Genomic DNA, 12,343 nt, shown 5'->3' on the forward strand with positions numbered 1-12,343 from the left:
TTTTTGTGCCATGAAATATCCAGAAAGGTTTGTAGTTGAATAAGATTGGTTCAAGCGGAGCCTCGGAGGACACAAGGTTATTAAGACTGCAATTAAAATTGATCATTTCGAATATTTCATTCTCATGAATTGCTAGCCCGTTCCCACCATTACAGCGGTATTGATTCCCCCAAGCTGACACCAAACAGATGCATATATCTAGAGAATCGGAAGCTGAATATCACATCTGTCCTTGTAAGATAGGTCAGGACTTTGTCTCCGCAAGCAGAACATTTCGAACTCACTATTTCAGGCTACCCTACATAAAAGCGAGGCCGATACGTTATTTACCTGATCTAGGCCTAGATATTCGACACCTTATGTGCTTCTAAAGTCGGGAATATAGGATTCGAAGAAGACTTCCTCGATCTAAGATAAAAATGTTTCGACACTAACGGCCGGAAACTCAAGCTACTCGTCGGCTTTCGCTCCACGTCGTTTAATAGGCCGACGATCAACGCGGTAGATGTACTGTACGTCGTAAAATCCGGCGTTACAGTATCCGTATCCAGTATAGTTGTGGGGATTTAGCTACTAACGTACATGGCGGAGGATGAGCTCTACCCTTGTTTGATTTCCAAAATATATATCAATCACCAAATCATTCCTCTCATCTCCCCTAATCCTGAACTACATTCTTGAGCCCAGCTATCATAGAACCTGTTATCAAGATGAGAAGTTTCGGGTCAGTACTGATTGCGGCTGCGCTACTAGCCTTGTCCTCAACTACGCCGGTGAATAATATCACGACAGCTTCTAACACTTCAGAAGTCGCGGCTGTGCGCGAGTATTTCTACATCGGGGGGAATTATGAGCCCACGAGCTCGGGGACGCTGTTTGTGAATCAGATGTATGTGGAGAAATTAGTGCCCAGCCGACCATCGCAGCGGTATCCGCTGGTGCTCATTCATGGACAAGCTCAGACAGGGACCGTATGTGATCCGTATCCTCCTATGTCCCTCTCATCTGCCTTGAAAATGCACGACTGACACTCTATTTGAAGAACTGGCTGAATAAACCAGATGGCGGCGCCGGATGGGCGACGTATTTCCTGACGCAGGGCTTCACTGTCTATATCATTGATCAGACAGAGCGCGCGCGCAGCCCCTGGAACCCTGCGGGGAATACCACTCAGACGACCTATTCGGCTGAAATTATCGAAGAGCGATTTACAGCTGTGAAGCATTTCAATCTCTGGCCGCAATCACAGCTGCACACACAATGGCCCGGGGTATGTGCCCTCCTTTGCACGAGATTGATCTAACACTGCAACAGACTGGGCGTATGGGTGACCCCATCTTTGACCAATACTATGCGTCAAATGTGCAGTTTCAGGCCAACACCGTGGCCCAGGAAACCAAAATGCAAGCCGCGGGTGCGGCACTCCTGGACAAAATCGGCCCGGCGGTTCTCATTTCTCATTCTCAGGGAGGACTTATGCCGTGGGTTATCGCTGACGTGAGGCCCAACTTAGTGAAAGCCATTGTTAGCATTGAGCCTACGGGCCCACCCTTCATCGATGCCGTGTTCTCGTCTGGTGCGACTCGACCGTACGGGCTGACCGACATCCCGCTGACGTACTCGCCCGCGCCGACGAACACCACGGCGCCTTTACAGACGGCGCTCGGGGCCAATGATGCCGCGGGACTGGCGAACTGCACTGTGCAAGCGGAACCGGCGCGGCAGCTGGTGAATTTCAAGAACATCCCCGTGCTGCTTGAGACCAGCGAGGCGAGCTATCACGCCGTGTACGATGACTGCACCTTCAAGTTTTTGGTGCAGGCGGGGGTGCCAGCGCAACGGCTGAAGCTGGCGGATATTGGGATCCATGGAAATGGACATTTACATTTCATGGAGAAAAACAGCGATCAGATAGCTGCCGTGCTGCTTAGTTGGATCGAGGAGACTGTAGGCTGAGGAGGAAGATGCCACATAGACGTCGTTACGGCGAATGAATTCGTGTCTATTCCCCTGATGCGGACCTAAGTTGAGGACCGATGCTGTGGCCTGACAGCAGGCGTGCCAATGATGGTGTATCAAGGGTAGTGAGAAGACATCAAATTGTTGTCAACTTATCACTAGGTAGAAGCTACTTATATACATGAAGCGAGGTCACATGCTCAAGCCCTGACATGCTTGTTGCTAAAGAACATTGCAAAAAAATGTCATAGGATTGTCATTGTCACAAGAATCGGGAAGATTAGCTCTCCAAGGTCAAAGGGAGCTGGCATAAGAAGAGGTTCAAATCCATTGTCATGTACAGCATCTCTGATACCTTCGTGTGGTTTGTGTGCATGCTTCTTATAAGTTATGACGGTTAGTTGATGCACTGTAAGTAGCACCATCAGGAGATCACATTATTTAGGAACTGACGATTATTTGTCGTCGTTGGATATATATGGAGAGAATCAATATGGCAACGATGAAGCCTGGCGAAGACTCAGCTCTAATTCAAGCCCATTGACTTTGATGCCGAGTAGTAGGAGTAGTTGGTATAGCAATTACAACCTTGCAGCAACCAGGTTGAAGTTGATTTGAGGCTATGTCGTGAGCTGCAGTAAAGTTGGCTGTCTAGTAGGCAAAACTGAAGCTAAAGGAACACATTTCACCACCCCCTCAAGTGGCCCCGAGTTGGTGGAAGGAATAGAACTGTGGATACAAATACAGCCTCGTGATAAGAAACGTGAGTCGAGTGCGATCCTGAGAACTTGATGCACGTGAGATGTTAAAACAGACACTCCAGGTTCTCCAACTGACACGAGCTCCTGAGTTGGGAAAGGCTGAATATTCCAGTGGATTTATGTATGTAAGAATACAGATAGTTCCGGCATCAAGGTAATCAATCTCAGAAACAGTGGCTAATAACGAAGAAAGGGATCCTTCTTGTTTGATCATGATGGATCCAGATCCCACCACCATGACGATTTGAGGGGCGTACGCCACTTCCACACCATCCCATCCGGCGCCTGCGTCACTGATTTGCACTGGCGATCCGAGAATAACCTCGATATGTTCAAAGCAGTAAGTTCCTCCAAGCTCATCCCATCCTGACTCTCGAAGCGCGTCTTGATGCTGCCGTGCACGTGCGACGATTCTGGCTTAGACCTACGTGGTGCACGCGAAGGATAGCAGTCCTTCGAAGTATCCAGATGTCTCAACCACTTTGGGTCTTTGGGCGTAATTCCAGCGCCGAAATCGAGCCATTTTGTGGCACCCACGGCAACTCCTTTTCCCCCGAGGTCGAGCGTCTCAAGAGAATAGTCCATAAGGCACTTGTTGCACCGCGGGGTTCGTGGAGAGCGTGCCGTGTCAGTGTGAGACTCACGGCGAGCGCGCAGGAGGGGCCACAGTTTGGCGGAGATAAAGCAGGTCAGGTGCGGGCAAAGATAGGGGAGGAGATGCTTGGGGAAGTGCGTTTTGGGGCGGGCATTGCTGAGAGGGTCTTTGGGAAAGAGCTCGTTACCGGCGTGGGGGAGGAAAAGCCACTGCTGAAAACGCATAAGAAGGTCATCGTCAACGATGCGGGCCTCGACTGAGAAGAGGGTTGTCAATTGACGTCTCTTATCGAATCGGATTGCTGTGTGAGTGAGGGCTTCTAGTGCGATCCCGTGGGGTGCTCCATGATGGTGGCGTTTCATGACCAGCTGGATGTGCGCAAACTTCAGCTTAAACCAGGAGAGACCGTGATAGGTAAAGGCTCTGCTATGGCGGACGCAGGGGAGTATCTGACAGGTTCTGGCAGTCCATGACCACGAGGAGACTGCGCTCGTTGGGTGCAGCGTCGGACAAGCAGGGCAGTTGAAGTATTGAGGGAGATCCTTTGCCAAGAGGGAAGAAAAGTTGATGCGGGCAGCTTTACTTTGATGTCGCACAGATGCCCAAGCGCTATGTCCAATGACTTGGCTCAAATAACGATTGCAAAGAGCAAGACACGCCACAGAAATTTTCGGCAGGAAGTCCACTACAGAGAGGATTACCTCCGCGGGAAGATCTAACAGTGGCGCCGGTGTACGCTGCGCATGCTTAGGATCTGTTGATGGCTTGTTCAAAGGATTTGAAGGCTGTACGAAGGAATCGCACAGCATTGATCGGGTGCGAGCCATTTGTTACGTTGACTTTGAAGTCAAATATCGTCGTGACGTTGAAGCGGGATGAGTTGTCTTCTAGATAGAGGTGTCTCAGGTAGCAATATATGAACTTGATCAATAGTACTGAATCGACTGAACAACCTCTACTCTACAGTAGTAAATAAAATTCCTATATACCTTGAATGTCCTCCTTATGCACGTCATTTGTACTATAAACGTCTGGTTGTGATCCAGTGGTTGTGTGCCCCAGAGTCTCTGAAATTGGGCCCTAACTGAGGTTCTAATCTTAAGGTAGGTAGGCACCGCCGCACCAGAATCCAACAAGTTGAAGCTTTGACCCGCTAAGGTTGTCGGGATGGGCAGCTCACCCAACAGAGTAAACTCAACATAGTAGACAAAACTTCACTTCTCATCACAGTACTTAGCGTGAAGTAGCATGAAGTTTAAAAAGAATTAAGACATTATCAGTGCAGATTTCTACCAATATGTAAATTAATGCCTGTGACTCCTAATAATAAAAGCATCCTTGTGGTGTAAGCTTCCCCTATTGAGGTCCAATGACATCAACGGCTGATCTTAGCTGCTCCACTACGTTGCCGTCTCTCCACTCTACAAATCCAAAAAGCCCTACTACATTGTCAAAGAACTTGATACAACGAGCTTCCAGTATTATAAGTAGATTCCCCCTCAGGTTGACTAGAAGAGTGAACAGGATATCAAAGTACAGTACTTACCGGCTGTGAAGAAGCTTATTTGCGAGACTTTGGGAGGAAAGACAATGAGGTGTGATCTTTGACTGGAGAATCAGTGGAATTTGTTCTTCGACAGTCTGGGGCTGATGCGCGAGGCTGTAGATGCAAAGTACTGTTGGTCAAATCCCACTTCAAGATTTGAATGGCAAGAAAAAAAAGATTCGAGGATTTAGGAAGATCGCTCCGGCGTTCATTGTCCAGGCTGGTGGTTTCAACTTTCAAGCGCTTTCTAATGAAACTTCCGGGAACCAAACCCAGTAACTCAGAGGATTTATAGACAAAGGCGAGTTACAGATATTATAGATCAAAGCCCACAGGGAGTCATTTATTACATGCGTGTGAGACTAGTCAAGTAAGTCCCGCTCCCAACTCACCAAGGACAGCTAAGCGTCCCATTCTCTTTTATACAAGCCTCATTTCGCCGATACAGAAATTTCAAGTCATCTGGCTCCCTCTCATAGACAAAATACAAGACAACACGCCTGCCTTGTATGATGCTACAACAATAACCTACAAGAATCTCTTGACAGTAGATGCAGTGAGCGAGTGACGTATCCGCGAGATCCTCGTGGTCAAGTATGGTGAGAAATCCAGATAGCATAATTTGAGTCGTATGAGGAGGGATGATGGTTGTATTTTTGAAATCTGGGATTCAGGCCCGAGTGTTAAGGCAAATTGTAGCACTTACCAACGAGCATATTTAGCCAAGTAGCATTTTGTCAATAAGAAAAAGCAAAATTTGCTTCAATGAACTCTGCAGTCAGCTTCAGTGCTATACTCTACTTGATGACAGGAGAGTTAAAACATTCTGGTTATCTTACAATCAATGAGAAAGAATGCGATGGTGTGCAGAGAGATTACCACACTGATCTTGGTAGGCCAACAAAACACCCAAGTCATTTTGCCTTTTGCCGACCTGTTTGCAACAACCACCGAAGCCATGGTTGGGAGAAGATCAAGCCAAGAAAACTTGGGAGACAACAACATTGAAGAGAGAAGCTGGAAGGAAGAACTTAGGAGGGCATTGTGGTCGAACCTCGAGGCAAGACTCTTGTAATGCACTAGTTCCCCCCGCGTCTTACCTAAGGGACAGTAAGTCGGTGTGGGCCAGTGGGCCTTCACTACGGCTCGGCTCGCTATTGGGCTCCGCGGCTAGAGAGGAGACAGGTCTTGCAGCGCTTACACACAACCGCTTGATCGCCAGGTTCAAGGCGGCGTTCAAAGACATATACAGCAGCAATGCCAATTGATTAGAATACGGATGATCAGAATACCTGTTTGATTGAATAGGCCGGGCACCTAGATAGGGGGAGGTGGTGATAATTACGGTAAAACTTGCGCTAATCATCAGCTCGCTTGTAGGCGCCCCCACTATAGGAGACCCGATCTCTTATCTAATCCCTTATCTGCCGAGCCGATCCTGTACAGAAATGATATCTCTGTTATCATCCTCTCCTTTTCTCGATGCTTTCAATCAAAACAGACAGAATTGTGGCCAAGTTGGCCGGCTCCATCTCTTCATTTTATGCCTTTTGCCTTTACCCACATATCAAGAGTGGGGAAGTCAAACAACGATGTTACCAGAGGTGGCTTTGCGTTTTATAAACCGTTGTGAAAATGTCAACGGGCCAGGGCGGACTAGATAAACAGCTTGGACTCAACCGCATCCTGGCCCCCATCTTAAAGTTAGATTGGCCTTATCTGTCGTATCCCTATCTTTAAAATTGCGTCTACAATACACGTGAGTTGACGAAAGTTTGAATACGGGGAAGTGCGAATACCCCGGATCCAAACTGTCCTCACCCCACTGTAGGTTTCAAGATAAGAGGAAACAATTCCCATTCCTTGTCTCCGGTATCTTGTGCCGCTGTGGAGAGCAGTCAGTACCTTACATATACGACCCTGATGGTGGGAAAACAGGAAGACCCCAAAACGAAGGGACATTGACCAACTTGCAAACTGCTAATACAGGAGTGAAGTTCTATAATGGCCGATAGCGTGCAGCTGGCAGGCCTGTCCCAAGGTAAGATTTTGAAAGAGAGTCCACGAACATTCACAGATCAAGTGCTGACATAGACTCGAAGGCGTGGGCTATGGCATTCTCGTTGGAGTCGGTGCTTTTTTTGCTATCTCGATGTGGGGAATCTCGGTTTTGCTGGCTCGATTCCATGTTAGTCCTACGGATACTCACTGAAAATGCACTCCTAACTTTGAGATGCAGAATGAAGTTCAGGGATCTGAGATGTTCATGACTGCCAAACGATCTGTCAAAACTGGTCTTGTCGCATCAGCAGTCGTATCCTCATGGACGCTGGCGGCTACTCTGCTCACATCTACAGCGTGGACATATGAATTCGGTGTTTCTGGTGCTTACTACTATGGTGCCGGGGCCACTGTCCAGATCTTCGTCTTTGCTGCAGCAGCCATCGAGCTCAAACGCCGTGCCCCGGGAGCTCACACGTTTTTGGAAGTTGCAAAAATCAGATATGGCGCATTGGGACACATATCATTCATCATATTCTCCACAATCTACGCCCTCATCAACTGTATTGGTATCTTGCTTGGTGGTGCTGCTGTCTTCCACGCCTTGACGGGGATGAACACCATCGCCGGGATATGGATCCTTCCAATTGGCGTTACCGTCTATACTTTGCTTGGAGGCATCAAAGCGACAATATTGACAGATTACGTTCATACGATCATCATCTACATTATGATTCTACTGGGACTGTTCGTTACCTACGCAACTTCAAGTGTTTTGGGCTCTCCTGACAAGGTGTACGATCTCCTGCGTGAAGCTGCCAAGTCAGCTCCCGTTGCAGGAAATGCAGGTGGTGAATATCTGACTATGAGGTCACAAACTGGAGCACTGCTAGGTCTTGTTTTCTACTGTGCTATTTTTGCGACGGTGGATACCCTCAATCCCTCCTTCTTTCTACTTGTCTGACAGTATCTTCATTAGACCATTGATGTTCAGTTATTCCAGAAAGCAATTACAGCTAGTCCAGAAGCCACCCTCCCAGGATATATGATTGGTGGACTATCATGGTTTGCAATTCCCTTCTGTCTGGCAACCACATTCGGTCTCGCAGCTAGGGCTTTAGAGAGCTCACCTGCATGGCCAACCTATCCAAACCCGATGAGTGCAGCCGAGATTGCTCAAGGACTCCCGTTCCCTTACGCAGCAAAGGCTCTGATGGGTGACGGTGGTGCCGTCCTTGTCTGCTTGATGGTTTTCATGGCCTGCACATCTGGCTTCAGTGCTGATGTCGTCTCGATCTCGGCCGTGTGGACATATGACATTTACGGAAGTTACAGTAAGCCCTGCTCACTCTTGAAATTGACTTACCCAAACGAACTGACATATTTTTAGTTGAGAAGAACGCAACCGGCGCAAAGTTGGTCAGGATCTCCCATATCGGTGTGATTATCTGGGGTGTCTGCATGGCCGCTATCGCTACCGGCATCTCACGGACTGATATCGGTGTCAACTACCTCATCACAATCATCGGAGTCTTTACTTCATGCGCCGTGTTCCCAATCTACAGCACCGTCCTGTGGAAAGGCCAAAATAAAATTGCTGTAGTAGTTGCACCAACCCTTGGCGCACTCACAGCCGCCGCTTCCTGGCTCGGCTCAACCTATGCTCTTGAAGGCAGTGTCACTATCGCGACCACCTCCGGCGTCTACCCTCTTGTAGTCGGCAATGCGGTCTCTCTTGTATCAGGCTGCGTCTACTCTCTACTCTGCACATTTATTTTCGGTCGTGATGACTTCGATTGGAGCCGTTTCCAAACGGAGATGAAAGTCATTGATGACAGCGATGTGAAGGGCTTGACTCGGGAACAGCTTGACGAGCAGCTTAACATGGAACACATGACGCCTGAGATGGACAAGAAGCTCAAAAAGGCCAAGTGGTATGCTGTTTGCATTGCTGCGTTCTTGTGTGCGGCATTCGTACTTCTGTGGCCGCTGCCAATGTATGGAAGCCATTACATCTTCTCAAAGCCCTTTTTCCGTGGCTGGGTGGTAAGTCTTCCTCCTCGTTCCTCATATCTTCGTCCATTCGTACTAATGTTATTGAACAGGTCGTGACCTTCATTTGGGCTTTCCTTGCTGCAGGCATAATTACACTTCTCCCACTCTGGGAAGGCCGTGAAACTCTCGTGTTGTTCGCCAAGTTCTGTCTTGGTAAAACACCAAAGCACCATACTAGCACTGAAGGTGTTGTGGTCGCTGCAGATTCGGAGGCCTCTAGCAGTGATCTAGGCGAGAAGGGCCTAGGTCACCACAAGGTGACAACTGAAGTTTAAGAAGAGACTGTGCAATATGGAAGACATATATGATCAGGTTGTTCAAAGCTCCTCTTAGCTATCAAACTAGATATCAAAATTGATATACATAAATCAATGAGACCGGATTTTCCTGATAATGTGACAAAGTAGTGGAACTACCCCCAGATCACCACTTGTAATGGCCGGTGACTTGCACCTTTGCATGTATATCAAAGAGTAACTTTGAAATCCGCTTCACTCACTACTGGCCGTCACTTTCCGTAGCTGATTCGAACATTGATAAGCTCGTTTGAGGTTTTCGCAAATTTGGAAATGACAAAGACAACACTTTCGAACATATCGGGTTAGAAACGTCTCCTTTTTTGTTTTGAGAGGGGATTTCGCCAAGATCAGTTAATATTTACTCATTGAAACAAAGTAGTTCGATCACCACATGTACATACGATGTTCCTACGAATAAAAGGTAACCTCTATCCTGTCTTCTTATGCTTTCTTGCCTCGCGTTGTGGAAAGGCTTTGCAGCCATACCGGATCACGAGCAACCAGGTAACAGTCAAACGGCCTCGGCACATCAACAAGTCCATGCACATCGGAGAAGTCCCTCTTGTCAAGGCTCGGCTGGCGCATCCCTGGCCCCTTGGCCTCTTTGATCTCAAAAGCCAATATCAGTCTCGTGAGCATGGCATACATGATGCGACTCGCAATATTCGTCGCAGGGCATTGACGGCTTCCAGCTCCGAACGCAAGAGTTGGAAGGCTGCTATCGTTTCCGATAAATCTAGCAGGGTTGAAGATCGCTGCATCGTGGCCGAAATACCGCGGGTCAAGGTTTGCGTCCTGAGCGTTCATGATCATGGTGATTCCCTTGGGGATCTTTATCCCGTTGTAGTTGATTTCTTTGACTGTTGCCCGGCCTTGAGCGAATGGTGTGGGAGAGTAGCATCGTAGCGCTTCCTTGTACAGAGATGCTATCAATGGGACTTTCTCCTCGCGGAATGCCATATCCCATGCCTGATCTCGGTTGCCATCGTATGCATCAAGAATGGCTTTGTACGCCTCTGGCTGGAACATTCGGCCTTCGTGGCTGGAGAGCCACCCTGCTGCTTGATAGATACCTGAAGCAACGGTATCAGGCGCGGCTTGTAGTAAGGAATTACAGGTTCCGCGGAGCTCTTCCAGAGTGAGCTTTTCTTTCCCCAGTTCTGAGACAATACAGTTGACCGTCTCACCCTTTGCTACCTTTTCCAGATACTGGTCGTACAAAATGTCCAACAGCCTTCGGCGTACCTTTTCCGCAGCGATAGTTTTGGATGTGCTCTTTGGGATGAGGCGAAGCAATGGTACGTAGTGTGAGAAATCCTCCGTGGATGAGCGCACTTCGGTGATAGATTGAAGGGCATGTAGAAGCTGAAGAGAGAATTCATCATCGATGTCACCCATACGAGCACCGTATGTGAGAGACAAGCAGAGGTCAGTCACGACTTGACGGAAATAAGGGTACAGATCTGTAGGCAATTTTCCGTTCTGTCCCCTCGTGTAAATCTGTTGACACATTTTCACAGAGTTGGGTTCCAACAAGTGATAGTAACTTGGCCACATGGGGCTGCCTAGTGCCTTCATAGCTGCTGCTCTGCACTTTCTGATCGTGGGTGTCATTGGTGAGCTAGAAATGTCGATGCCCAGATGGTTTATGAAGCCAGGTTGCCAAGGACGATCGATAAGAGCGTTGGAATTTGTGACCCAGAGATCCTTGATCAGTGGCCATGATGAGACAATTATAGCGCGCTGGCTCCCCAGCCGTATTTGAAAGATGTCGGACTTGAGTTTAGAAGCCCATCTGGAGAAAATGACGGAATCACCTCTTTTCTGACGACCTCCGAGAGGAAGGAGATGACCGACAAAAGGAAGGCCGCCTGGCACCTCGGGGATCCCAGCGACCTTTGGTACGTCCGTCCGGTATGCTTCTCTCTTTACAATGTCAGCCGTCAATACTTATCAACGTGGCCGGAATAATACACACGAGAAGTAACAAGACAATAGCTATCACTCCAACCCCAATCATTAATGGGGACGCTATGAATACTTGCGAGGTACTCTCGGATCCAAATTGCTTAGAATCCATGGCGACCAGCTTCACCAGTGCTGCCGGATCTGAGGAGGCTTGTTAACGAGCAAAGTACCTGGTAGTAAGATTACACTGACGAGGCTGACCACTTGTGGAAGCTATTGATTATATGGCTCACACTGGACCCCTAGTTCGCGGCTGATAAGGCACAATCAATCCCAAGATTAAAGATCCCCGAATTTCCCCCATTTTTAAAAGTGGGTGCCACGGCAAGGCGCCAGCCAAGGTTCGATGTTGATCGCCAAGGATGTCTGATAAGGTCGCCCAAATCCGGGGTTCCAGGTCATGTAGGAAGCCCCAGAGAAAGATAAGAGTTCCCCGAGACGTTGTTCTCAACTAACAACGACTGGTGCCTACTCCAGAGAAGTGAGAGTGGGGGAGGGGGCGGCGGATAAGAATGAGGAATAAGGAATAGGCGAGGAATCTGCTATAAATTGGTTTAGACTTGAGTTTTTAGATCATTTTCCTTCCTTTCATTCAAGTCTCCTGGCCCCCAAGTGGAACTACGGGTGCGTTTGCGGGGTCGCGAGCCGTGATGATATGGCTCGAACTTATCAATAAAGCAAGAAAAACGTTCCCTTCGGGGTTGTAAGAGTAGATCCCCAGCTCCTAGCCCCCATCCACTATTAGCATTCTCGTACAAAGGTTCAAGCCGCGTGTACGCGCACAATGAGAGTGGCTATACGTGCGAATTGCTCTTTCGTAGGAATGAAGCGATAAAAAATATACTGGGTCCAGCCAGAATAGACTTCAAGGGATATCCAGATATACAAGTAATGATCAGCCGAGAACGTGTTGACTGAGAATACTGGCGCTTTTGTTGTTATAACGTACCCTCTCACTATCTGATCCATCAAGATGGTTGAACCGTGCTTAAAATCTCAGTGACAGATGTATCGTCCTGGAGCCTGGGCCCCATTGTATGAAATGAAAAGAGTGTAAAGTCTTCAGTGACCCATGACTGTTTGGTAGGTATTTGTGTTTCGAGAAAATCCCAGTACTGGAGGCAAAAATCCCCCGAAGAATCTAGGCACAATGAAAGTG

General features: G+C 48.2%; 4 protein-coding genes across 4 annotated transcripts; 2 read left to right on the forward strand and 2 right to left on the reverse strand.

The window, feature by feature from the left end:
* Positions 1 to 710: 710 nt before the first annotated feature.
* Positions 711 to 1,956, forward strand: M430DRAFT_96973 (hypothetical protein; the record flags this gene model as incomplete). Its single annotated transcript, XM_024870000.1, has 3 exons — positions 711 to 971; positions 1,043 to 1,270; positions 1,315 to 1,956. 3 exons carry the CDS (start codon positions 711 to 713, stop codon positions 1,954 to 1,956), a joined length of 1,131 nt encoding a protein of 376 aa, XP_024723003.1.
* Positions 1,957 to 2,930: 974 nt separating this feature from the next.
* Positions 2,931 to 4,142, reverse strand: M430DRAFT_16902 (hypothetical protein; the record flags this gene model as incomplete). The annotated part of the gene is made up of 1 exon (XM_024863550.1): positions 2,931 to 4,142. The coding sequence occupies one exon, from the start codon at positions 4,140 to 4,142 to the stop codon at positions 2,931 to 2,933; it is 1,212 nt and encodes a 403-aa protein (XP_024723004.1).
* A 2,723-nt stretch (positions 4,143 to 6,865) lies between these two features.
* On the forward strand, positions 6,866 to 9,192 carry M430DRAFT_40188 (hypothetical protein; the record flags this gene model as incomplete). The annotated part of the gene is made up of 6 exons (XM_024867377.1): positions 6,866 to 6,902; positions 6,964 to 7,049; positions 7,101 to 7,787; positions 7,842 to 8,196; positions 8,253 to 8,908; positions 8,968 to 9,192. 6 exons carry the CDS (start codon positions 6,866 to 6,868, stop codon positions 9,190 to 9,192), a joined length of 2,046 nt encoding a protein of 681 aa, XP_024723005.1.
* A 355-nt stretch (positions 9,193 to 9,547) lies between these two features.
* M430DRAFT_56820 (hypothetical protein) lies at positions 9,548 to 11,296 on the reverse strand (the record flags this gene model as incomplete). Its single annotated transcript, XM_024868639.1, has 2 exons — positions 9,548 to 11,142; positions 11,195 to 11,296. 2 exons carry the CDS (start codon positions 11,294 to 11,296, stop codon positions 9,658 to 9,660), a joined length of 1,587 nt encoding a protein of 528 aa, XP_024723006.1. The 3' UTR covers positions 9,548 to 9,657.
* Between the last annotated feature and the right edge of the window lie 1,047 nt (positions 11,297 to 12,343).

The sequence above is a fragment of the Amorphotheca resinae genome, assembly GCF_003019875.1.
Source record: "Amorphotheca resinae ATCC 22711 unplaced genomic scaffold M430scaffold_3, whole genome shotgun sequence".
Lineage (NCBI taxonomy): Eukaryota > Fungi > Ascomycota > Leotiomycetes > Helotiales > Amorphothecaceae > Amorphotheca > Amorphotheca resinae.